Source organism: Xiphophorus hellerii, chromosome 17, assembly GCF_003331165.1.
Source record: "Xiphophorus hellerii strain 12219 chromosome 17, Xiphophorus_hellerii-4.1, whole genome shotgun sequence".
NCBI lineage: Eukaryota > Metazoa > Chordata > Actinopteri > Cyprinodontiformes > Poeciliidae > Xiphophorus > Xiphophorus hellerii.
Window position 1 is genome coordinate 16,115,995 of NC_045688.1, and position 27,067 is coordinate 16,143,061.

The window sequence follows — 27,067 nt, forward strand, 5'->3', positions numbered from 1 at the left end:
TATTTGGTTTATGTGTTTATTTAGAACAGCACATTTTTTGAGCACAACAGGACATCAGGAAACTAAGCAGTCAGAAAATATTCAAGTTGGAGATGGAGGGGAGTGGCATCACTGAGCGTGGACCAGAGCGCCGGCTCCTTGGCCGTAGCCGAACCCTTTGGGGCCGAAGTTCTTGGCGTAGCACGCTGCAGAAGACGGTGAGAAATGTTGACATGTTTCCTAACCAAACCCTGCTTTAAATCTCTCAACAGCAATGTGCCAGATGAGACTTTCCTGCTCTCTTAAAGAGACAGTAGATATCACTGCATCTTTTTGAGCCTGACGCTGCTGATCAGTGCCAGGCGTCACTTTGACACAGAGCAAACACCCATCTGCTGACGCGTGTGCGTGTCGCCTGCTCAACTAAACCATTGTGAGTCATTGTGGTGAGGGAGAGCAACAATAATGGATGTTTCTGCAACACTGTCTGGACGGGGACCAAGCTGATGTAATCCAGCCAAACCAACAAAACTAAGGCTGATGTGAGGAGAGGAACGTGATGAACACCAACAGGACCAGATTCTCAGAGGTCAGCAGCTGCAGTCTTATCTTACTGATGATAAATGTACAGTTTGCTGCTTCTGCCTACAGCATTTTGTGTTTTTACGAGTAAAGTTATGTTGTGCATTAACGTAAACCCACTCTACTCTGATACTACTGAAGAAAGTTGTCTTCAGGAGTCATCTGGTTATTACATAAGGATGAGATTATTACAGTAGATTATTCAAATAAGAAAAAGCAAAGCTACATCAGAGTGACTGACTGACATCACAATCATGTCCGTCTTACCTTTGCAGTAAATTTCTCCATCTTTCTCAGTCTGAGTGGTCGACTCCAGGCTTTTGCCGCATTTTGCACAGCGGAAGCAGTTCTTGTGCCACGGCTACATGGACAGAACCCCAAAGAAAGTGACAGTTTAGTTCAATTTCTGCTCACTTTTATTTACCTTTGCAAAGGAAAGTATGATTATGGTGTCCAGCACATGGTACAATTAGTTGAACTTGCCAGTTTAATTATAACACATTCAGATATAGCTATCTGTTATTGCAAAAGTAATCAATATGGAGATAAACTTTAATATTACACTCGTTATTTGCATTTTTCTTTCTTTCAGATTCACAATAAAGTTCATTGAGGTTTGTGTAAAATGTCCACAAAAAAAAAAAAAATCAACTTTACAACTCCTTATAGGTTTGTAAGACAGAAGTGATTTTAACAGATTCCAGATGTAGGTTGAAACCTCTAAATTCCTCCATTAAAAGCCGTAAAGGAAAGTTTCCCAGCAGCCTGGGGCTCCTCTCGGTGTCTTCATTACTCTGGAAATTACAGGTTAGGGTTTCAGCAGCAACTGAAGGCTTTGCTCTCATCTGGAAAACCATTAACGACTCTGCTTCTGGTTACATCATGGCCCATAAATCGGCTCTTTAGTGAAGCCACAACCCACCAGCTAGAGGAAATACTTTGGTCTCCCTCTAAATAACGAAAAACACCCTCTTCTCTGCAAACAATTATTATTTGAGGATTTGTTTATATGGTTCATTAATTTTCTAATGTGTAATGTGACCTCATCTGTTGTAAATCAGCAGAGCTCTCACATTGGCAGGTTCATCACTGCTCACCCTGTTGAAACCTTTTCATACTTTTGTTGCAACAGAGTTTCTGTGGGCTTCAGCAACTCGAATGAAAGACTTTTTAAGACCTACAAAAATGTTCAAACGTCGTCCATCCAACAGGGGATGCATTTGCACTAACCTATGATGGATGCAAAAAAGCTAGCCAGCAAGGATACATTAGCAGCTAGTTGCTGGTAGCCTCAACCTTCTTGAGACACAGAACGCAATCAAGATGTCTGAGTGCAAACACAAACTTTTTCTAGTAGAAAATCCTGGAATATACAGGATTAAATGATTCAGGGGTCCTGCCAAGACAAAACTGAAGATCTGTGATTAACATATTTCAGACTAAAATTCATTTAAAATTGTAAGACATTTCAAGACCTTCAGTTTCGGATGCATGGAGACCCTGTACATCACAGCTCCAAGCTTCTATGGGTTTAGAGGGATTTTAGGTGATGGATCAACACAAAGCTGCTTCTAAGATTATTTCCATTTGTTTTACAAATAAATACAGATAAGTAATGTCAAACAGTTCAAGGACTCAATGCAGTTGCAATGTAACTCGTAAGATTGGATGTTGAGTTTTGATTTTAAAAAATTAGATGGAAGTTTTCATTCAAAGCTGATGCTAGCGGTTGTTGTGGCCTCACCTTGCCTGCCCCCATGATCTTCTCAGCTGCATAGACCGAGTCTCCACACCGCGCACACTTATCCGACCCGCCGAACTTCTGGGCAAATTTGGACGGGTTGGGGTTGGTTGTAGGTTTGTGAGTCTGAGTCCTACAGGAGGAAAGAAATTGGCCCATATTGAAATAATAAATCCCAGTCAACAGGTTCGTTCCTCTTTCAAGTTATCAACGTTAAGAATCTGACAATGAGATATTGTTTGTTTCTACTTAAATTTGAGGTTTCACCACCTCAAATTTAGGATTTTTTTTTTAAAGTAGTAATAATTTTACACTTAGCCATGATCAGTGCAAAAATGCTAGCTAGCTAGCTACAAAGGGCTTGTTAGCAGTAAATGCCTCGAGTCAAAGAACACAGAGGGGTCTGAATGCCTCTCAGCAAGAAAAAAACAATACAAGATTAAATAGACCTGCCAAGACAAAATGTGAGTCCTGTGATTAATATATTAAAGGCTAACTTATTTTTTAAATGAATTTAAGAAATATTAAGGCCTTGTTTTAGATACATGAAGACTTTTTAAGACTTTAAGTATGCACAGACACCCTGATTGTGACAAAAATGAGAAAGATAAAGGAATAAACATGTTTTTTTTAAAGATGGAAGCATAAACCTGACTCCTCCCCCTCTCTAGGACCCCTGATCCAATGTTTATTGAGAGATGGCTGAATGAGGGTCTTTGTTGTGAAGGACAGAGAGCAGAGTGAGAACAGGGTTCTTTGGGTTACATAATCAACTCTTTCATAACTAATCACCTGACGTATGGGTGTGTATGAGGCTGATGTTTGCTTTATCAAAAAAAAAAAAGATACATATGATTGCAATGCCATAATGACTGATTTCATGTGAAGCTTGGCTAGGTTTTGAGCAGAACAGATTCCAGCACATGTTGTCTCGGTCAGCAGCCACATCTAATAAGCATCATTCCACATAACGAGCCACAGAACGAGCCACAGAACTCGTCGCCCTCGCTGCTCCACTTAGGTCCTGTGACCGCTCGTATACAAAAACCTGGAAACGACGTGGAAAACTGCAAAGAGTCAGGTTGGAGTTGGAAATTGGACTGAATTAGAATGACAAAAGGAGGCCTAGTAACAAAAACGAACAACCTATAATTCTGTAATCATTCTGCACCGATGGGGCTGGCCGACTTACTCCTCTGGTTTGATCCCCAGCCGCTCGCCTCGGTCCATGTTGAGCGTTCCCGCTCCCTGACCGTAGCCGTAGCCTTTTGGCCCGTATTTCTTCCCGTAGCACGACTTGCAGTAGATCTCCTGGTCGTGGATGGACACCGTGGTGCTGTCTAGACCCTTCCTGCAGACCACTGGGGACACGCACAAAAATGAAACGGGGACATGAGCTGAAACATTTCTGATTAGATCATGAAAACGGTTCAAAAACTAAACAGATTGGTCATTTAGGTTTAATTTTTTCTTTCTTCAGAATACAATTCTGTTTCCCTTAATTTGTAGATAAATAACCTCAAAGTCAGACAAAGATGTTCACTGAATGGCAGGAGGACTCCTTTTCTGGTGAGCGTCGTTTCTATGGTGAAAGCACGTCCAATCCCTCCATCTTGTTTGTCTTTGCTCTAATTGGAGAATCTCCGAGGTTTAGGCCCTGTGTTTACTGTTCCTCCTCACTACTGTACAGTTACATCATAAATTTTATGGTGAGAAGCTTTGGCTGTGAGCAAACGGACAATAAATACAGAGAGTCATATGAGGCCCCTTCTTTCTGTGCAAATAAAGACGTCTTTCATGGTGCAAGAGAAACAAAGGGAGGGACTAAAAAGACCCCTATACAAGTGTTTAAAAAAAGATTTAATAAAGCAAGCTCTCTAAACTAGGTGAAAAATAAACCTTTTCTGCAGCTCTGATCATTTTCTTCTTGTCTACAGATACGTGTAATCCTCCTAATCAGGGTTCCTTCGAGGCCGGATGAAATCGCTCAGCCGTTCCACAAAAAGAAAACGTGAACTCAATAACCTGAGCAAAAAGGCTGATGAAGAGGTGAGAGAGAGTTCGGCTTCCATGACCATTCATGGCTGTGAAACCAACACACATCTCCCCATATTCCCGATAAACAAATATATGCAGCAAATTTCCATAACCATCGGCTTAATAACATCCGATCAGATGGTGCCATGTGCCGAGACGGAAGAGTTTAGCCACAACTTTTTAACTTTACCGTATTCTAACTTCCTCTAACGGTGACACTCCACTGATGAAGAGTTGGACTTTTTGGCAGTTTTCTGAGTCTCCATAAGCAGACTTAAGAGGCTAAATAATTAAAGTGTGGAGTCTTTCCTATGTTGAAACATAAAATTTGAAAGAGTAAGAGTGTGGATTTGTTATTTCCCGTCGTTATATAAAAGTGACTGTACAGCAGTTACAGGGTCATAGATGAAATCTGAGATGTTTATGGCTATTTAAGATAAGGATGTTAACTGTGTGTGAATTCACCATGACAAACAAGAAAACATGACAAAAATAAATAAGTGAAACTTAATTTAGCCAAGTCACTCCTATCAATGGCATGTTGGGGCCACTGTAGATATAAAAAACATGTAAAATAGCAAATTTCAGGAAAAAACCATTCAGAAATGTTCTTGTTGTTTTTTCCATAAAATTTCTGGCATTAATCTCACATTCTCAGTTTGAAAAATCAAAAACTTGCTAGAAAAAACACTAACAGAAATCAGAAGAGTCAAACATTTTCAACATATTTTTAAACTCTGAAAACTCCCATGTTTTTTTTTTTCCTAAAGATTTCTGAGATTAACCTCAAAATTTGAGTTTTCTTCTAGGCAATTTTTGACTTTTCAAAGTCAGAAATTCTCTTCCTTTGCTATAAATCCTCTGAGGTTTAGCTGAAGCTTCACTCCATCATTTTTTGCATTCAGAAAGACTTTGCTTCAAGTTTTCACTTGCTTGGCGTGGCGAGTTCACACACTGTTGACACATCCTTATCTTTTAAACTTCTCCGATTTCACCTATGACCTCGTAACTATTGCAATATCCTTTTGTTACCGTGACGGTACGACTTATTTTACTGTTCTTTTTTTTTTTTTCTGTTTACATGAACGCTGCTCTCGTAAAACCCTCCCTCTCCCATTGTGTGTTTTTTCCAGATGTACTTACTGCAGAGAAAACAGCATTTATGGAAGCTCTTCCCGTCACACTGCACCTCCTCGGCGTGGTAAACCGTTCCGCGGCACGCCGAGCACTTGTTGCCTCCTCCCCAGTTGGGCATTGTGCGTCTTTCTGCGGAAAGGTGGTGAGATTATGACCGTCCTGCTTTGACATGCCCTGCAACAAAAGGCCATTCTGCATTCTGACACTGTACTCGGCCCCTCCATAAAAGCCTGTGGTTACTGCGCTAACGGCCCATAATTTGAGGCATCAACCCCAAAATAAAAACAAAGCTGTGCAAACAAGGTCAACCCAAACAAGAGGGCAGACTAATACCCAGAGGAATGTTCGCGAGGCGCCATGCCTGGGGCTGCAGCGGCCCTGGGATCAGCGCATGACGGCGTCTGAGTGAGAAGCTACGCTCTTTTCAGGCTTTGTAGATTCACTCCTGTTCGACAGATGAAAATATGAAAGTTATGTGAACTCTGACCTACTAAAAAGTAACCGGAGAGAGTAGAAAAGCAGTCGGTGATTACAGGGTGTCTACACATTTTTCTGACCTTTTTTTTTTTTTTTTTTGGCAGTATTTTCTTTATTAGCCTTTGTTTGCAATATTTCAATACGGAAGCTGCAAACATGGAGAGAAGAGCAATTTAAAAGGAAGATAGTGAATAAAGTCTGAAAATGTTGATTATTTTTATACTTTTTATTCCCCCCCTGGAAGAGATTGAAGGATGGATATGACTTTTTAAAGAATGGGATAGGTAATTTAATATTGAAATATGAATACATCTCTATTCTTTCAGGCAGGGAGGGGGGGTTCCCACACAAATGAATGGAAGATAGCCAGATGAAAACATCTGTTATAGAACGAAAAAAATAAGCATTCTCCCATAATCCCTTTTGTTTTAAAAAAACAACAAACAACAGATGAATGGATGGTGCGGATGGGATAGAGCGGGTTACAGTCCGGAAATACATTTTTCCGTTTTCTTCATAGATATTTATCCAGGTCTGCGCAAGGTGCACTTTCACTGAAACGGACCAATAGGAAGTAAGGCCTGGTTAGTTTGGATTTAGGTTTAAAGTGGGGAAAGTTGGTCCCGTTTTCACTAATTATTCCCAAGAAGGGGACCTGCAACATCCTGGGGAACAATTGGTGGATATAAAAGATGATATTCAGAACCAACACTAACGGAACTCGAGCATTGTGGAACAAGTCTTAAGGCAAAAATGAGAGCACACGTCATGGGAAAGGTAAACATTTTTTTGTTAAATAAGGGTACAATGTCTATTTAAACACTGCAACTGAGCATTAACAGACGTATTATGCGCCTTATATTTAGGCTGAGCGTAAAACACTACAACCAAACTGAGTTATATCCACTAAATAATAAAACATTGCGTCACTTAGCAAATGCAGCTGGAAAGCAGCCGGGGCACCTAGCTAAATATTACCTTCAGTACTATAAACACAAGCAGAGCAACATTATCATTAAGACTTCTAGTTGATAGAAAACTCAAATTAAACGGCACTCGCTCATTAAAAGGCAGACCTGGTTCCGGAGGTTGGAAAAGCTGAGCTGCTGCTCCGCGTTAACCCTGAATGCAGACGCGCTTCCACGGAGGCTCCAGACTAACAGCGACGCCGAAATGCCACATATTCCACATTTCTACTGTTTCTCCGGGAGGAGGAGCTTCACGGAGGAGTGAGCTCAGCACTTGGAGGGGGGAAAAACATTTACTGTCGGCTCTGACGTAGAGGGCGGAGCGCACCTGACAGAGCAGCTTCGTCACCACGGCCGGAGTGTGACGTAACGGCACGAGGCAGCACCGAGCCTCGGTTCGGCATAAAAAAACTGACTGAACACGGCGTTTTAAAACAATGCAATACCGCCGTTTCTCAACAAGTTAAGACCTTATTGTCTTCTGATTAAAAAAAACAACAAAACTGCTTGTTGGCTGAATGGAGTGTTGGAATGAAAACACACATGTAACACAAAACTAAAAAATAAAAAAAAACACATTTTATTAAAATGAAGTTTGTGAAATGCATCGAAGAAAAACCGGTATACTCCCAGAACTATGGAGAGCAGCGCTACAGTGAGAGAGCAACACAGAAACCCACATTCTGCTCGGTGAACACCGGCTATTATTTAGGAATATTAATAACAGACATTAACCTGTAAAATAGAGACCCACACACCCACTGGTTAGAGTGGTGTGACAAAGTCCTGAATAAGCACCAGGATTTCTGTTGGGTTGACTGAAAGCAAGACCAACCAGTGGTTAAAGACAACATTCTTATCTCAGCTGTCAACATCCAACACTGTAAGGCTGCTGGATATGTGAGGACAAAGATTAAAAACACATAAGATCGATCCCCCTGTACGTCTTTTACAGTACTCTGATATAAATACATTTCATGCAGTACCAGTATTCAAGTACCTGAGAGCATCGTCACATTTCGTTCTTAGTATTAGCGCTGGGCTTTTGAGGCTTACCCTGAAAATAAAATAAGTAACATCCTCCTGAAGAGTAATATCAACTTGAAAGGCTGTAAACATTTAAGGCTTTAGTGATTTGTACAGAAATGTCTAAGACGAGGTCGTTCCTACCGCTAACCGAGAGCAGATTTCCTATTACACCTTCTTCATGTAACACAATACAATGGGGGCCAGCTAAAGAGCTCTTTAAAATGAGATGCAAATTACGTATAAATGTTTAGTGCTAAAAGAAAGCTAAGTGTCCCATTACAGCTTCTGTAATTAACATATATTAGCTAAAGTATAAATACTAGTTGGGCTTTTATACATAAAATAGGAAGAATTAGGTAGCTTGATCATGTATGGGAGGGAATATTAAGGCTGAATTAAAAAAACAGAGCAGTTACCAATCCCCACCACGAGAGGGCAGTAGATTGGCAATACTGCTTGGCTAATTTACCGTAAAATGTCCTGGAATCGAACCTCGAGGCATTTTTGATCTGCTAATATCTTCAGAGTGATACATAGTAAAAAAAAACAAACGTCAGTCTTTTTGCTAAAAACATTTCTTCTCCCTTTTGTTTCCAGGTAACGTGAGCACCAAAAGCTTTCGTTAATGTTTCCCCACTTTAAAGTGGCTGCCTAAACGCAAACTCTCGTCCCTTCATGGCGCCGCGGAGTGGCCGACGTCCAGTCTCCTCTGTGCGGAGCCTCTTTTCCGCGCGGCTGGCACAGCACTCACTACACTTCCCAGAGTTCCTGGGGTCTGGAAGAACTCTTTGGAAGAGGAAGCTGTGGTTTCCTTGGGGGTATGTGGAGTCTGTGAAAAGAGAGCAGAAGATGTGACTGGAGGTATGAGTGTCATTTATTAAGTTAAAACTGTCAAAAAAAATACCAGCGATAATTTGGCCTGTTATTTAATTAATAAATGTCACGGTTTCAAACTAAATTAGCAAGCTAAATATTTATTTTCAAACCAAATACATACTGAGCAAACTAAAAATTTAGCTTGAAGCTAAAAGTTTAACTCCGTATCAAAAATATTTAATTAGTAAGGTAAAAACTTACCTCCAAGTATTTAGTTAGGAGCAAAATACCTATCTGGCTAATTAGATACTTGGAGTTGTAACATTTATTAAAATATGAATAACATGATGAAAATATGACTTTGAGAAGTTAACTCCAATTTTATTTTTCATCCGACAGACTAAATAATCCAAATTATTTTTGACTGTGTAACTTTTCAAATAGAACCCATAATGATGGTTGTGTACATAAAGCTATAGTTTAGTTCACTCAAGCCATTGGAAGGAAGTGTTCTGTTTGGACCAGACCCAAACAGAACTTTTTGACCAACAAACAAAATGTAACATGCAGCATCATAATTCGGTACGAGTGAATTTGAAGACGGAAGCAGGAGAAAGAGAAAGACGGAGGTTCTACAGCCGGTCCGTACCGAAGGTTCTGGTGTGCTGACGCCGACGTTCTGTCTGGGCCCTGCGGGAGAGCGCGGCGTCCCCGCTGCCGACACATGGTGCCTGCCCAGTTCCGGAGCGACCGGCGATGGAAGATGCTGCACGCTGACGTCTGATGCCTCCATTACGCTATGAGGCGCCGTCCCCACCATGAAGGCGGCGGGGGACATCATGGTGGACAGACTGAAACGCAGGCCGCTGGGATTATCGGACGTTTGCGTCTGCTGTACGCCACCGGCCACCAGGGGGTAGTGAGAGAGTGCGGCAGAAGGCACCAGGACGAACGGCAGAGCCATGGTGGGCACACTGCTGGGAGGGAGAGACATGTTGGCTGCAGGCTGTCCAGCGGGGATAAGGAAGTTGAAGTTGTTTAATCCTGAATAAGAGACACGGAGAAGAAGGGAGCCTATAATTTCTTTATTCTTAAAAGTTAATATTTTTAATGCCTGCTCTCTGAGTGTGGCATGTTTTACCTGCACTGTTGGGGACGTAGAGGTAGTGTGATGGCTGCGTGTTCTCCCCAACGCTGTTGCCAGCACGACTCTCTGTGGCCCTCTGCTGGCCAGAGGGCCACGATACAGCGGAAGTGTTGCGGGTCTCTGAGAACATTGCTGCTTCTCTTTGAGACTGAGCTCCGATCTGCGCAGAAACAAAAACAGGGATTTAGGGTGACACTTTCATAAAGGGTTTCTGCAGGATTCACCAATTCAAAATAAAGACTTTTAAAAACCTTTGTAAGGCCATTAGGAATGAAATTTAAGACCCGTATAATGTCAGAAATGCACAAAAGAAATGGACCCTAACCAATGGTTCCTGCTAATACAGCTGCTAATATGCATTTGCTAGCTAGCAAGGGTATATTAGTAGCAAGTTTACCAGTAACTTCAACCGCCTCGAGTCACAGAACTCAATGAAGAAGCAGCTTCAACGTTTGCCTGACAGAAAAGTCCCACAAGAAAAAAAAAGACTACGGTACATAGAATATACGAGATTAAGTAGTTCTGCCACCACAACATGTAAGACCTGTGATTAGCATATTGGTTTTTTTTAATAAATTTAAGATATTTTAATTAATTTTAGATGCATGAATTGAAGACTTTTTAAGGATGTGCGGACCAAAGACCTCTACAGGATTTAACCAAAACGCCACAAACTGTCCCCTCACCTTTTCAGACGTCTCTGAACCAGATCTGCTCTTCTTTCTCAACACCGCCTCCTCCTCCTCCTCACCTTCACCCGACACTCTTCTCCTCTTCCCCTCGTCCTCAGACTCCATCTTGGCTGACCTCTGACCTTCAGGCGCCCATTCTTGCTGCTCCGGCGGCTTGTAGAGCATGACGACGGAGGGGTGTGAGAGGCTGGGCAGGTAGGCCAGGCAGTGCGGGGAGGGGACGAGGAGGTGCTCAGGGCAGGGCTGAGTGGAGGCCGGGGGCAGGGAGCTGCTGGCGGTGTGTGTGAGCTGGGCGTACAGCGGCACGCTGAGGCAACTGCTGGACAGAAACAATACTGTATGTTTAAAATTGCCTAGTCAAAGTCCAAATCAAAACCCGAATGGGAACTAGTTTAATTTTCCTTCTGCTTTACTCTTTCCTGTTGGTTCTTCTCATAAAATCTCAACAAAAAGCATCGAACGCTGGTTGTAACGCAACAAAATGTGACAAAAATTGAAATAATACAAATTCTTTTACAAGGCGCACTCAAAACGTTTCAGAATGTTTTAGTATGAACTCACTCTGTGCTGCCTCCACACTGCAGCTGACATGCGGGACCGTTGGTCGTGGTCTTTCTTGAGTAATCCAAAGAGTGATTCTGGATACCTGCAGCGTGCAGAATATCAAGTTTAATTGCATGTTCTGAGCTAAAAAAAAAAAGAATAATAATAATACATAAAAAAAAAAAAAAAAAACAGTCAAAGCTAGCATCCTCATGTGATTGGTACCTGCTAGGTGGTGGCGCGGGCTGCTGGGGGCGGAGCTGACCTGCCGCTGCACGCCGGCCGCAGCAGGTGTGACGGTGAAGGAGGAATGGCGTGCCATCTTTCCTTTCCTGAAGTCCTCGCTCGCTGCGGCCTCACTCTGTGCGACATCCAAGGGACTTTCTGTTTTTAAAAAAAAAAAAAAAAAAACAATGGCACGGTACCGGAATTTAGGCAAAGCTTTGGACATGCATGTCTGATGCAGATGCACCAATCAGAATGTTATGGCCGGCTTCCGATTGTTTTTTTAAGCTTGCTTCTGATTTACCTTTAAGAGCTCTGATGTTTGAGCAAAAGCTGTGAAGCAGGTTTACTTACTCTAAAATAAAGGCTAAGAAATTATAGGGTTCATATTTCATGATGGCTTTAGCATCTTATATTAGTTATACTGGCATGGTTAGCATTACTGAAACTGTGTGAATTCTTTGGAGAATGTAAATCCTTAACTAAACTCTGCATTTTGTGTTTCTCCATAAAAAGATCTACTTTGCTGTACTATGTTTAGCATTCCTGTTAGAGGTCAACTGATAAATTGGCCCAATTTCTTCAACTTTGGGAGATCAGCCGATACTTAAGAAACCGATCTTATCTAACCGATCTTACCTACCTCAGCAAAAGTCTTAAAATCAACCCGACAAACCCACCCACAAGGTCACATCTGCACATGGGCGGCTAACAACAGAGACCCCGCTGTAGACACCAACTTAGCGACTTTAATATATTAGCTATATTTATAGCTATATTTAGCAACTTTTCAGCAAAAATAAATTGTTATTGGCCAAATCTTTTTAAAGGTCGGCGATCAGCCAGAAAACTGCAGTCGGTGCGCCCCTCCTTCCTGTTATCTCTTAGTTTTGCTCTCCTTCACAACCTGCATGAACAGCAGACATGCTTGAAAATGTCACAGGAAATAGTTTGGTTTGCTACATGCCTTTATAACTAAAAGTAGCTAATTTTGAGTCCTCTTCACTTAGTTGCAATGTCCGCATTTAAAAGTGTTGTTCTTAGTGCGACCAGGTTTGATTATCTTTTTCATTTCATAGCCACTCAAGCTTAAAAGAAGCTGATTCCATTCAGCAGATCTTTCCTTCCACTTTTCCATCAGTAAAATCCAGATGATCAGATATTTTCTTTGAGCTTTGTCTCTGAGCTTCTCTTTAACTCTTACCCATTTTTCCAGAGCTGCTGAATTTCACGGGCCCCAGCCACCTGAAGGCCGGCTTCCTGGCTCTTTCCTCTCTGACATGAACCTTCCTGATGAGCTCCAGGCTGGTCAGCACATTGGCGATGTCATACAGACGCCGCACCTTGGCTAAACGGGTAAAGAAAATGAAACATTTTTGGGCTGTATTCCGATTTTGGACCAAAACAGTGCGACGCGTTGTGGTTCTTTCTTACTTTTGTACTTGCTGTGGCTCGAGGAGTCCTGGCTCTCCTCAATGAGGACCTTGGCTGCCGCGTCCAGGGTAACGGTTTGAGTTTTGGACACCAGGAAGAGCATGACAAACTTCTGGCTCATGATGCGCAGAGATTTGTCCTTTCTGTTGCCCCCGGCTGCAGAACGAAGCAGATTTAAGTTCACACTCAGGCTATTTGAGAAGAGGAAATATAAATTTATCAACAAATGCCTAAAACATTGGTATTTCTCTGATTGTCTTTTTGTTTTTTACCATTTCCTGAGTCTCCATCCCCTCCATCTTCCTCCCGGCTCAGTCCGGACCTCCTGGCCTCAGCGGGCAGATCCATCTGCAGGTGGTAGCCCTGCTCCCGGCCCCTCCGCTGCAGCATCTCCAGCGTGCTCCACAGCCGCTGTCGGCCATACCAGGTGTAGCTGTTCTTGGCCATCCGGCCCACGATGGTCAGCGACTCCAGCACGTTGACGATGTCATAGATCCGTCGGCGCTCCACTCCTGACAGCCGCAGTGGAATTTATGAAATCGGCCCCGGGTTGTAAAAAGGTAAAGCTGCTCTTCCGATCTCTTTCTTGCACTTACCCAGATTGGTTGCGACCTCATCCAGCGAGATCCATACGGGGCTGTGGGCTGGTGGGTCATCGGGGTAAAGAGCCAGGAACTTCTGGCAAAGCAGACCCAGGCTCTTCTCCTTCCTGCTCGGCTTCTTCTCTGCATCCTCCTCCTCAAAAGCCCCTTCAAACTAAAAAAAAACAAACAAAAATATATATATACGTATATATAATAAGACTCCATAATTGTTTTCCATCCCTTAATACGTCATGTTTATCAAGTTTGAGCTCGGTACCAATCTTTCCAGGGTCCAAATACCTGAGTTGGGTCTTCTACCTCTGCATCCTCCACCGCTGGTTCTGAGTCTACCACCTGGTCCACGTCGTTCTCTATAGGTCTGAACAGAACCTTCTTCATCTCCCTGTCTCTGATGTCCGGGCTGGCGGCGCTGATGAGCACCTTCAGGTTGGCCGTGGGCGACCACGGCTCGGCCAGGCCCGCACACTTGATGGGAGTGATGTGGGCCAGGTCGGAGGTCGACGCCTTCCGGCTCACCAGGAAAACGGGAACGCCGGACTCTGACGGTTTCAGCGGGGTGGACCTCCTCCTCTCTAAGCACACGTTTTCCTGCAACACAGAGAGAGTTTGGTGAGAATCGGGAACGTTTGTGCTTGTTGTGCGTTTGCGTAAACTCAAAGTTGGATTGAAAACGTTTTGCCGGATTTTACTGGATGCAGTTGACTAGATACGCTTCCATTCAACAGTAAAAAGCACATCCAAGCCCACCTTTTCACCCTGTCTCCCATCTTCTTTAGGAACAGAAAAACTTTTCCCCACACTTGTGAGGTCTTTCAGTGCCAGGCATTCCACCTCCATTTGGAAAACCTGCCAAAAAAAAGTAACAGTGCTCAGACTTGAATTCACAAAACAAAATTGTGTTGCAGTTTATTACCTATGCAACAGCCTTTTTTTGGTTTGTTTGTTTCAAATTCAAAAATACTTTATTAATCGCAGAGAGAAATTGCACTTTTTCATAGCGATTCAGACGGCTGTGGGCAAGAAAAATGAATAAACGCTGCGATAAATACTAGTCATATTGTGCATCGCTGGTTTACACCTACAACTTTAACATTTCAAACGCGTAGCATGTTGGATAGTGAACTTGGGAGTTCAGCGACTTCTGGGTTTCCCTGTTGGATTTCTGATCTCACAGGGCGTCCAGAGAGCCTCGTTGTGCAATTACAACAGGAAGCTAATTCCACCGTCTTCCTCGATTTGCAACTAGAATCCTCTCGACTCGGATGCGATTTAATGCACAGATCTCAGCTCTGACGTCTGAGAATAAATCTCCAAGTTGATCAAAAATCCAGGGTATTGACTTGATCGTCCCTCCTGTGATGTCATCGACCCAACTGAACGTAAACCAGGAATGGCACTTCTGTATGCTTTTGAAAACCTTTTGTTTTAGCAAATCCTCCAAATGTGATCCATACGTCGTTACCCATCTGTTTTATCGTCATTGTACGTTGGTTAGTAAAAAAAGAAACACCGCGGAAGAGTAGCTTTAATGTCAGGAGAGACGTTCAGAAGAATTTGGCGCAAACATCTGGTAACTAGCGGGCTAACAGCAAGCTAATTCGCTCCCTTATTACCATGTTTTAAGCTTAACCTGCTGACATATAACCCGTGCCATGTGATAGAAACTTAATGTGTTATTACACATTAACAAATCAAAGTGTAATCCGATCTGAAACGTAACTTATACCGCTAACGATATCAACCAGAAAAGGGCCAGTTCGGCTAAATTAATCCCAATTACTTGCACTACATGAGCTACCTATGAACTAAAAATACTTTATTTGTGACTTACACATAGTAAAAGAAATCAAAAATAACTTTAATGATCAACTTAGCTGAAGGTATTAGGTCAGTGGAGCAGCATACCACGACACAGATAACAGGAAACAACTGGAAGAAATGCACAATTATTCACCTTTTTGTGACCGTTGAAATGAATGATGTGTTCCGATGTGGGTCACAGTCTTGTCACTGCGTTAGCTGCTTTAGCCAAACATAGCCGCTTCTTTCCCTCTTTAAAATTAGCGGGCAACTCGTAGCCGCGTGTCGTGTCATCCGGAGAGCGGACACTGTGTACTACTGCCCCGCTTGAACAGCAACACCCGCTCAAGCTTGTTTTCTGGCGCTCTGGAGCAGCTGGATTGCTCCAGCCAATCGGGAACCGCGTTGGTTGGCGTCGTCACCGAGCTCCAGCCAATCAACAGCACTGCGCTCTGCGCTTCCTAGGGAATGAGAGGCTGAACGACCACGCCTTTGATTTTGGTGGCGGGGCAGCCGGCGCGCTCATTTCAAGATAGGTTTTGAAAAGAAAAAAAAAAGAGGTCTCACTCTCTACGTGTTTTCGCACCCTGCTTCCTAACTTAGGATGTCGTCGAAGATCCCATTTATACAAAAAACCGCATCTGTCGACCAGACCTATGGCCATGTGACAGATGCGTTTATTGTGTGGAAACGGGATCTTCAGCAATATCGAACACACACCCAATCACCAGAAAAAGCCCGTAAAGTTGCATCACAGAGTATTTATGATCTTGTTTATGATGAGCTATGAAACGCATTCAAAATATTGGGAACAAAAAAGTATTATAACGTATATCAGTAAATTACTGTTAAAACCCCGTCAGTAATGCTTAATTTTTTTCGTTGAGATGGCAACAAAAACACTACCAATACTCCAAATCACGTCGTTCTACTAAATACTTTCTTCATGGTTATTACCTTTATTAATTAGGGGACATTTGTCCGAAAAAAATAACTATTTCGTACACATACATACAATTTGGACGCCAGGGCTTTGAGAAGAGTAACTCATCGTCCTTACCAACAATCTTTGCTCTTCTGCAGATAGTTTTGGGTTGCACCGCTGCTTCTTTCCAATTCCCACAGAGACGCATGGCCTACAAAAACCTCTGATTTTAACTAATCAGCGTGGCGTTTGTCTCTGCACAGTGGGATGTAATCAACGTCTGAAACTGAATGACAGATGGAAGTGAGAGATGCCACGTGGGGATTTACACGGATGGCGCTGCCAATACCTAAACCATAGCGCGAAAAGTTGCAGCGGGAGAGAAACTAGAGGTCCCGCTCTGCATGCAAATAAATGTGGGAGAGAACGGGAATCCCTGTAGTTTGCATAATATCCACTTGATACGCCAAATTCGAGCACTTGGACTCTGACTACGGACGGAAAAAGCTTCTAATGTATTGTTTTCTAAAATATCTTATACAACTTCACTTCTTTCTTGAACCACTGCATTGCAGTATAAATTCTCGGTTCCCTCTATTTTCACACAACATAACCAAACGACCGGTCCCTGCTAGAGATAGATGGATGGATGGACAGATGAATGAATGCTGAGTGATTAGGGTGTCAGTTCAAATGCATTTACTTCAAGTTGACTTGAAAAAGAAATGTATTGTTCATGTGTTTCTCGGTGTAAAGCATCACATAAAGGCAGCCAGAGTTTCTGCCGAGTGCATGGCTTTTTGTTCTTTCTCTTGACTCATTACTGATGAGCATCAGGTGAAGCTGATGGGAACAGGTTCAGACATGTTTGGAAATGTTGGTGTAGGTGGAAAAGCTAAATCCCAGATTACTTTAACTAGGCTAACAACACCTAGTAAAAGTGTGTGACACTCTTTAAAATGTTGCCAATTTGATCTTCACCCTAATCTTCAACTATCCTGCACAGATTCTTTATTACGTTCAAGTTGGGGCTCTGGGTGACACTTAAAATATAAAATATAAACATTGCCTCACTCGCTGATTTCTTCTATTTTCAATGTCTTTTTTTTCTCTTACATGGCATGTATCACCAAAAAATATGTGATATCACAAAAATATATAGCTTGTGCACGATGATTTTATTAAGGGAATAAAATCAAACTGTTGTGTCATAAACCTCATTCGTTCGTGAAACGAATAATTAATGAAATTCAAGTTTCATGACATTTTATTTCTCTTTATTAAAAAAAAAATTCTGAAGTGAGGCAAAAGGATAATAATAAACATTTCTTTGGTCTTTTACTAGTAGAAAAAAAAAAGCTTTGTCTTATATCAAAGTAACATGTATTTGACCCTTGCATGAATATTTAGCATATTTAGAAAACACTCTTTCTTTTATTTTTAAATTCATAAACATGATTTCTTCTGATGAACACCCAGTGTTGGACGTAAATGCATATTTTTTAACCTCTTCCATAGATTCAAGATGTTTGTCAGAAAGGATCTTAAAACCCTCGGCAACAAGTTAGACTCTTTGAAGGGACGAAAAAATAATAATAGTCATGAATAAACAGTGCTGGATCAGTAGAGCTGTCCCTGGTGCCCCAGCCAACCTAGAGCATTTTTTCCCTTGTTGATAAAACCATCACACTGTAAAGGAATAATTAAGTGCAACAACGACATCCTGCTAAAGGAACAAACTTTCCCCCTCCTTAAATCTCCTGATGCACTCCCAAAACCGGTCGACACGACAACACGATAAAGATGCTTGCTTTAAAAGTACAAAGTAAATGAAACGCAGTGAGTTGTTGATTCTTTTAAAACCAAACCTCTTATACAGAAGATTAAAAAGTGAGAATATCTGGGACCTACTTTTCAGACGGCGTGTAGGGAGCAAACTTAGCAAGAGGGAAACAGCAAAGAAAAGTCTCAAGTTACAGGTATCTTTAGTTCAAGAGCTGAAAGATATAAAACAATTTTACTCAAAACCGAGGAAACTCAGAGCAAAACCAAATCTACACTTATGAAATCAATAAGTTTAAGGAAGCGTATGTTGAAACTGTGGTCACAAGTTTCTTTATTCTGCCCATTATCTCTAATCATGGTATTTCCCATCAGCTGACATAGCTCTTTTCTGCAGTTTTCACTTAGCGCAACGACTGCAGCAGATTTTATAGTCGGTGCGAGACGACCAGCGCTGAGCATCAAGCAATGGAAGGAACTTATGGGAATTTGGATCCTAATGAACCCGTTTACAAAACTCCTACATGTAAGAACAGAGGTAAGAATGAAATAACAGAGAAATGCATTATGTATTTTATCATTATTATTATTATTATTATTATTTTTAAAGTTAATATTAATAATATTAATTTTGCTTGCTAAGGTTCAAGCAGCTCCAAGAAGAGACTTTACCTAGAAGTTATTATATTTCTGGGAATCCTGAACGTTGTGCTGCTGGCTGGACTCATCGCCCTCGGCGTATACTGTGAGTCTTCTTCTACTCACCTTAAATACTCTATGCTGCAGTAATACTAATGTCATCAGCCCCTTCTGAAATCAAATGAACTAAATTTCAGGGTTTTAAAGGACAAAGCTTAGTGAAAATAAGTACGACGTGTGTTTGATTGGTTTTCAGCGTTGGCCTTTCCGCAGAACGCAGCGGCAGCACTTCTTCATTCGCCTCCGTTTGAGTTGACATGCTATTCCTGTTTTTAAAACCGCATACACAACAGTTTACAGGCACAGGCATGAATACGACCACAGCTATTAAGCTGTTTTCTAAGTTTCAAGTGAAAGTAAGATGATTCTTCTTTTCACAAACATGTTTGTTGGTATATTTCAGCTCGTTACCTGGCAGCACATCTTTCCGACATCGAGCACAACCTGACCGAGGACACCGATGACAAGCTGTCTGCCGCTCTCAAAGCCAACCTCACCGAAATGGTTAAAGAACTACAATCGTCTGGAGGTTTGTCAAAATAGCAAAAAATCGTATTGAAATCACTAAAATTAATATTTTAGATTGTTGGACAGCTTAGGTTTTTGTTTTGCGTGGGTCCCCAGTGCAACAGAATGCAAAAACTATAAACACTGTTGCCACTCATATCAAAAGTGAGTGGCAACTCACTTTTGATGGAGTGTGGAGCTGCCACGGTCAAACAATGCGACTTCTATTTCCGATGTCGTGATACTAACTTGACTGCAGCTGTATTGCTTGGCAATGAGCATTTTAATGAGCATTTTAATTGGTAATATTTGAAATATTTCATTGTGACGACCGCAAAACAGGCAGGAAGAGTGAAGGGAAAAAACAGAGAGGCCCGATTTCAAGGCATTACGTTTCCAAGTCAGATTTGTGTTAAATCATGTTTGATATATTCAGAATGTTTCTACCAACTGAAAGTTACAGTAACTTGATTGTGCAATAAAATGGCACTATGTGCCTGAAAAAATACATAACAGCGCTCCTCTAATTAGACAGGAATATGTAACCTTTCATCTGGGCACATTTATTCAGTGGTGGAAAAAAAATTCAAGGTTGAGAAATTAGTTTTTAACAAAGTCAGCATGACTTTCCATTGGACTGGGGTGAAAACATGACATGACTTGTCTGTTACTTCTAACCACTTACCACCAAGAGGACCTGTAGTTATCTTGCCATCACACACAGTAAGCAGGACTAGAGGACTGGTGTAGGAGTCATCAGTGTCAACTGTTAGAAAACTGTAACAAAGTGATTAGTGAAAGCTGGAAATGTGCATTTTTTATTCTTTAAATCACTTTGGAGTAGATCTGACCTTTCGTTTACGGTGTTATGTAAAAATCAGATTTATCTGTGGACCTAGCACCACTTTGTTAAGTCTGTATCTATCTATCAATCAATCAATCAAATTTTATTTGTATAGCACATTTCAGCAGCAAGGCATTTCAAAGTGCTTTACATCATATCAAACACAGAAACACAATGCAACATAGAATCAACAATCAAAACATGACATTAAGTCAAGGTTCCATCAATAAATTTGTAATTGATTAAGTTTCAAATACAATCCTAAACAGGTGGGTGTTAGTCGAGTTTGCATCCATAGAAGATTTACCTGTTCCACTCCTACTGTGTTATACGGAACAAAATACCTGTTGCTATTTTTATTCCCACTCACGCTCACAATCACACAGTTTAAAACGGTGTAGACAGCATTTTAATGGGCTTCTGGCACAAGGCTCCGTATACCTCTTTCACGGAATTTCGCTCTGGGACTCCTCCGTCCCTCACGGATTTTTGTGCAATTCTATGGTACCTGTTAGTGTCTAGAATTTACAGGGTTTGTGTTACGCGCAGTGACCCTCAGTCACTCGCCTTTTTTCTTCTGGCACCAGGTTCCGCACACCTCTCATGGAATTTTGCTCTGGGACTCTGCCGTCCCTCACAGATTTTTGTGCAATTTCAACATAGAATCAGAAATCAAAACATGACATTAAGTCAAGTTCCATCATTAAATTTGTAATTGATTACATTTCAAATACAATCCTAAACAGGTGGGTTTTTAGTCGAGATTTAAAGGAAGTCAGTGTTTCAGCTGTTTTATAGTTTTCTTTAAGTTTGTTCCAAATTTGTAGTGCATAGATGCTGAATGCTGCTTCTCCTTGTTTGGTTCTGGTTCTGGGGATGCAGACCAGAACCAGAAGACCTGAGAGGTCTGGAAGGTTGATACAACAACAGCAGATCTTTAATGTATTGTGGTGCTAAGCCGTTCAGTGATTTATAAACTAACAACAGTATTTTAAAGTCTATTCTTTGAGCTACAGGGAGCCAGTGGAGGGACTTTAAAACTGGTGTTATGTGCTCTATCTTCCTGGTTTTAGTGAGAACGCCAGCAGCAGTATTCTGGATCAGCTGCAGCTGTTTGATTGATTTGTTAGTCAGACCTGTGAAGACGCTGTTGCAATAATCAATACGACTGAAGATAAACGCATGGATGAGTTTCTCTAGATCTGGCTGAGACATTAGTCCTCTAATCCTGGAAATGTTCTTCAGGTGATAGAAGGCCGATTTTGTAACTGTCTTTATGTGGCTCTGGAGGTTCAGGTCAGAGTCCATCACTACTCCCAGGTTTTGGGCCTGATAGCTAGTTTTTAGTTGTAATAACTGAAGTTGTGCATTGACTCTAGATCTATAACTCTAGATCGTTCCTCTTTAGGTCCAAAAATAATAACTTCAGTTTTGTTTCTGTTCAGCTGGAGAAAGTTTTGGCACATCCACATATTTATCTGTTCTAAGCATCTGTTCAGTGATTGGATGGGCTCTGAGTCACCTGGTGACATCGTAATGTAGAGCTGTGTGTCATCTGCATAGTTATGGTAGCTAATATTATTTCCTGTTATAACCTGAGCTAGTGGGAGCATATAAATATTGAATAAGAGGGGTCCTAGGATTGAACCTTGGGGTATCCAACATGTGACCTTTGACCTCTTTGAAAAGTTTTCAATTGAAACAAAGAAATCCCTGTTCTTTATGTAAGATTCAAACCAGTTAAGCACTGGACCAGAGAGTCTGACCCAACTCTCCAGTCGATTCAGAAATATGTCATGGTCAACAGTGTCAAAAGCTGCACTGAGGTCCAACAGAACCAACACTGTGGTTCTCCCACAGTCCGTATTTATATGGATGTCATTGAATACTTTTACGAGGGCAGTCTCTGTGCTGTGGTGAGCACGAAAACCAGACTGGAAGTAGTCAAAGCGGTTGGTTATAGTTAGGAAGCTAGTTAATTGTTTACACACAGCTTTTTCAATAACTTTGCTGATGAATGGGAGGTCAGAGGTCGGCCTGTAATTCTGCATTAGTGATTTGTCCAGATTGTTCTTTTTTATAAGTGGTTTGATTACTGCTGTTTTCAAAGCCTGGGGGAAAACGCCTGATGAGAGCGATGAGTTTACTATTTGGATCAGATCAGCAGCAATAACAGGCAGGACTTTCTTAAAGAAATGTGAGGGTAAAACATCCAGACAGCAGGAACTGGAGTTTACTTGACTTATAACTTCCTGTAAGGTTTTATAATTAAATAGTTGAAATTGGGTCATTTTTCCTGTATTTGTTTTGTTTGGGCACAGCATTGGTACTGACTTTATAGTGGATGTACAGATTAATGCTCTGATTTTTTGAATTTTCTCTGAAAAGAAGCTGGAAAACTGGTTGCAGGCAGCAATACATTGGAATTCAGGCGGTAACGTCACAGGAGGGTTTGTGATTCTGTCAACTGTTGCAAATAAAGCTCGAGCATTGTTAATGTTTTTGTTTATGACATCCGCAAAGAAAGCCTCTCTTGCATGTTTTAGTGTTAAATGATAGTTACGTAGTTTTTCTTTATAGATGTCACAATGAACGTGGAGTTGAGTTTTACGCCATTTTCGTTCTGCCCTACGGCAGAGTTGTCTTGCAGATCTAACTGTTTGTGTATTCCTCCATGGAGATTTCTTTTTACCAGACACAACCTTCATTTTAATTGGGGCAATGGAATCAATAATATCTGAAACTTTAGACTGAAAATCATTTACCAACTTATTAACAGCTTAAGGGTGAGGAAGAAGAGTAGATTTGATTAAAAGTTTCTGCTGTGTTGTCAGTGAGAGAATGTTTTGTGATGGTTGCTGTTTGTCCAAGTGGGTTAAAAGACAAAGAACTTTCAAAGATAACAGGAAGTGATCCTACAGGGCGACATCCATTACAGAGAGATAGGAAAGATTCACACCCTTACTGATAACCAGGTCCAGTGTGTGTCCTTGAGTGTGTGTTGCTTGTTTGACATGTTGTCTTAAACCAAAATTCTCTAAAATATTAGAGCTTTTTTGCCCCTCTGTCTTGGGGGTTGTCAACATGAATGTTGAAATCACCGACAATTATTAAACAATCATAATCAATACATATGAGAGATAGAAGCTCATTCAAGTCAGTAAAGAAATTTTCCATATATGTTGGAGTTTTGTATAAAGTTAGTGTTAGTTACTGTAGATTATTATTAGATTGTTATTAGCTAGAATTATCTAGTAATAAAATCAGAATAAACTGACTTTAGAGCTTATGTGTGCTCGGTTCTAAAAAAAAAAAAGATATACAAAAACCCATATCAGAGACAGTGATAACTATTTAGTTTTTAAGAAAAACCCTATGCAGTGGTCGACCACTTGCCTGTTTTGTCCAATAAACCTGAGGTTGGTTTAGAACAGGGGTCTCAAACTCCAGTCCTCGAGGGCCGCAGTCCAGCAGTTTTTAGATGTGCCACAGGTACAAAACACTGGAATGAAATGGCTTAATTTCCTCCTCCTTGTGTAGATCAGTTCTCCAGAGCCTTAATGACCTAATTATTCTATTCAGGTGTGGTGCAGCAGAGGCACATCTAAAAGTTGCAGGACTGTGGCCCTCGAGGACTGGAGTTTGAGACCCCTGGTTTAGAACTTCCTGGCTGTGTCCAGCCTCAGGGGCCATGGAGTGAAGCCAAAGGCCTGCCTTGGGCCTCTCAAACATCCTGCCTTGTTCAAAGAGTGAGAGGCTTTTTGCTTTGCTACCAGGAGGTCATGGCTGTGTGAAGGATTGACAGAAAATGACATTAAAGGCAAATTTATGCACAAAATGTGTTTTATGCCTTTATTTTATGAGTTGGTTCTTCTCTACAGGTTGGACCTGCAGCGCTGCTCCGCAGCAGTTTCCTGCAGCCCAGATCGATGCTGGCCAGGGGATGGTTGTGATGACAGACAAAAACTCCAACGCCTTCTTCTTGAGTGGATCAAGTTGGTCCAAACTGGGCTCTGTGCCTCTTAAGCATGTCTCAGTGGGACCTCCAGGGATCTGGGGAGTCGACCGGCAGAATGAAGTCTATAAATTTGTAGCCACTGATTTCATTCCTACTCGTGGTGAGTATTATGTTTCAGAGCCAGATTTTACAGGTTGGGCCTTGTTCCCATTTTCATTCTTTTTTGGTGATGCTGTTCTTTGTGTCTTCAGGTCTGGAGTTAAAGCAGGTAGATGCAGGAGGACAAGGTCAGATAGTAGGAGTTACCATCAGCGACAGCATCCACTGCCTGAATGCCAACAGAGCCTCATCCATAAAGGAGCTCATGAACTGGCGCACCATGAATGGTTTGTTGATTTATTACAGCTGTGCTCCAACTGGATGCTGGGGTGTGAACTCAGAAGAACGGATCTACTTCACGGTAAACTTGTGTCTTCAAGCTCTTGCTGTAGCTCCTGCTATAATATTCACCGATGGGCTTGTTGCCATCTTTGTTTACTTTGACAGCAAATGTCAAACTCCTGCAACGAGCCTGTATGGGACCGCATAGATGGAGCGGCAATCAATGTCGAAGTTGGGAGTGACAGAAATGTCTTTGTTGTAAATCGAGATGGACAGCTCTTCGAAAGGTAAAGCCCACCTATACATTTGTGTTCCAAATGTGGAAAGTAAAGAGATAATTTACTTTAAAAAGCACCTTCTCCTTTCCAGAACTGGCATCTCTGGCCAAGTGCCACAGGGCACAGGTTGGAAGAAAATTGAAATGTCTGTGAAGATCAAACACGCCAGCTATGACCTTGGGTATCTGTGGCTTGTGACTGAGACAGGTTTCATTGTGAAATGCACCAAGTAACCAGGTGGAAGTCCTCACCTGAATCTTTTCTCTTTTCATAACTTCTTTGCTTCAATCCTATGTGTGCTTTATCATCAGCCTTAGAACAGCCTGGGCCTCCTGTTTAACCATGGTAGGAGGTTTGTAATGCGGCATTTTAACGCCTCAATATGTAAATAATGTAATAAATTCTGGCTTCAATATGTAATGAAACATTTTTACAACCACATTATGTAAAATGCAAAATGTAGTAAAATCTTTGAACACATTGTAATGGTTTCTGTTGCATCGTGCATGATTCCAAAATGTGGAGGTCGCTTTTTTTTTTTTAAATGATAATGTAATAATGTGGTACGTTATGCAATAAAGTTCCATTAACCTTGTATTCATCCTGATCAACATTCTTCTAATAATAGTCGAATTGCATTGCCTTTGTATTTGAACTTTTGAAACTTTGAAACATTTACAGCGTCTTAAACAGCATGGGTGTTTGATTCTTGGGACTAATCTTTGTGTTACTTTCCCAACCTGGAAGATATAAAAAAATATGCTCTTTAACATCATACACAGCCCCTACTTTTTTTTTATTTTATTTTTTTTTACCAAAAGTCAAATACTAAGGCCACCTCTTATGAACTTCACAAAATCCTTGTACAAAAATCCACAACATCACACCTATAGTTCAATAAAGCCTCTCTTCCATTTGCTGGGAAAGGTCCAGAAATAATGACAATCTGCTGTTACGAGATCTACCAACCAAAGCCTATAAAAGACAGCCAGAATGGCCTGTTAGCTACAGCAGACTCCACAGACTCGTTTGGCTCTGTACTTTTCTTCTCACTTTGTAAAGTTTTAATATATTTGCTACGTCTTCTCGTCCAGATTTTTGTTAGAGTATTTTTTTCCCCCATGACAGCTCTGTAAACTTTTCTATTAGCGCATTAGTATCTCATTTGATGGGAGTTGGCTCCTCTGATTCACTATAAACCATTGGGTCGTAGAGTGAAATGTGATGGTCGGAGACTTTGAGATGTAAGTTGGCTTATAGAGTTCTCTTTATTTGAAAGGTCCTCATAGATAAGGCTCACCAGCAGGAGCTGGTGACCAGCACTCCAACCCTCCACCGGCCAGAAGAATCAGCCAAACCCTCAAAACCCAACACCTAGACCTGACACTAAAGTCACTGACCGAAGAAGTCGCCGAGCCCCAACAAAGAAGAACCAGCTGGAAACAGCTACAACTAGACAGACAGAACAACCAGTAAAGTGTCATGGATCATCCCCATTAGTGTTGAGCACAAAGGTTATGAAAGTGAATTTGTTGTTGACAAAAAGGTCCGGAGAAAAATTCCCAAGAACTAGAGGTACTTGTGGAATGACGCAAAAGTTATGATATTGGGAAACAATGCTAGATCAGGAACACTGTGCAAAGAGTACCTGCCAACCCAGAAGCATTTTTGTAACGAAATAATTAAGTGCTGCCACTAAAGTAACAAGACATTGTTATAGTATCAGAAACAGAAAAAATGTCATCCTTCCATTAACTCCCCTGAAACACTTTCAGAACCAGTTGACAGGCAGGGATCTGGGGAGTGGACCAAAATGACACAGTCTACAAATTTGCAGCTGGGAATTTCTTTCCTACTTTTGGTGAGAAATAGAGACAAGTTTTACTGGCCCGGTTAAATTTTTTCTATTGTTTCGTGACACTTCTCTTTGTCTCTTCAGAACAGGATTTAGATCTTGTTGATGCTGGAGGAGAAGATCAAGTAGTGGGAGTTACAAAATTCTACAACATCTACTGCCTGAATGCCAGCAATGCCTCATCCATCAAGGAGGCGTTTGTCTGGAACTGGAACACCCTGCAGGGGGAGCTGATGTATTTCAGCTGAGGTCTAACTGCATGCTGGGGAGTAAACACACATCACCAGCCCTACTTAATGATAAAATCAAGTCTTTCAGCTTTTGTTGTAGCTCCTGATTTAAGTGTTGATGGTCAGCTTGTCAGCGTCTTTGTTTTCTTCAACAGAAAGCCTCACCAAACTCCTGCAGCACAACTGGGTAGAACAATCCAGTCGTCCGTATGTAGAAGTTGGACGTCGTGGAAACATCTTGGCATTTCTGATAAAGTTGCACTGGGCACAGGTTGGAGTCAAATTGAATTTTGTGTGCCCATTAAGCACATGAGCTACGACCTGGGCCATCAGAGGCTTTTGACTGAGGCTGATGTCATCTTGGAGTACACCAAGTTTTTAAAACTGTACAAGTGA

The 27,067-nt window shown here is 41.5% G+C and overlaps 3 protein-coding genes, 1 long non-coding RNA gene and 1 pseudogene across 6 annotated transcripts; 3 read left to right on the forward strand and 2 right to left on the reverse strand.

Annotated features, from left to right (window-relative positions):
- Nucleotides 1-2: 2 nt before the first annotated feature.
- On the reverse strand, nt 3-7,214 carry csrp2 (cysteine and glycine-rich protein 2). The gene is made up of 6 exons (XM_032589009.1): nt 7,030-7,214; nt 5,483-5,605; nt 3,495-3,663; nt 2,306-2,435; nt 829-922; nt 3-185 (listed from the first exon to the last, which is right to left on the reverse strand). Exons 2-6 carry the CDS (start codon nt 5,592-5,594, stop codon nt 109-111), a joined length of 582 nt encoding a protein of 193 aa, XP_032444900.1. The 5' UTR covers nt 5,595-5,605; nt 7,030-7,214; the 3' UTR covers nt 3-108.
- Nucleotides 6,610-13,797, forward strand: LOC116736529 (uncharacterized). 2 transcript variants are annotated; one of them, XR_004342602.1, is made up of 5 exons: nt 6,610-6,730; nt 8,548-8,811; nt 10,704-10,800; nt 12,590-13,367; nt 13,681-13,797. It is a non-coding gene; the product is annotated as an uncharacterized LOC116736529 (long non-coding RNA). The 2 variants fall into 2 exon arrangements; XR_004342601.1 differs by lacking the exon at nt 10,704-10,800.
- Nucleotides 7,479-16,672, reverse strand: e2f7 (E2F transcription factor 7). 2 transcript variants are annotated; one of them, XM_032589005.1, is made up of 13 exons: nt 15,367-16,672; nt 14,160-14,258; nt 13,692-14,000; nt 13,404-13,563; nt 13,080-13,319; nt 12,808-12,963; nt 12,578-12,721; nt 11,374-11,532; nt 11,167-11,251; nt 10,600-10,921; nt 9,908-10,073; nt 9,416-9,810; nt 7,479-8,779 (listed from the first exon to the last, which is right to left on the reverse strand). In XM_032589005.1, the coding sequence occupies exons 2-13, from the start codon at nt 14,247-14,249 to the stop codon at nt 8,624-8,626; spliced, it is 2,382 nt and encodes a 793-aa protein (XP_032444896.1). In that variant the 5' UTR covers nt 14,250-14,258; nt 15,367-16,672; the 3' UTR covers nt 7,479-8,623. The 2 variants fall into 2 exon arrangements, with proteins under 2 accessions (XP_032444896.1, XP_032444895.1); XM_032589004.1 differs by having other exon boundaries at nt 10,600-10,924.
- Nucleotides 13,893-25,183, forward strand: LOC116736527 (fish-egg lectin-like). The gene is made up of 8 exons (XM_032589008.1): nt 13,893-14,021; nt 18,317-18,457; nt 18,563-18,664; nt 19,022-19,147; nt 23,851-24,087; nt 24,179-24,387; nt 24,474-24,595; nt 24,678-25,183. The coding sequence occupies exons 2-8, from the start codon at nt 18,388-18,390 to the stop codon at nt 24,817-24,819; spliced, it is 1,008 nt and encodes a 335-aa protein (XP_032444899.1). The 5' UTR covers nt 13,893-14,021; nt 18,317-18,387; the 3' UTR covers nt 24,820-25,183.
- LOC116737154 (fish-egg lectin-like) lies at nt 24,929-27,067 on the forward strand (annotated as a pseudogene).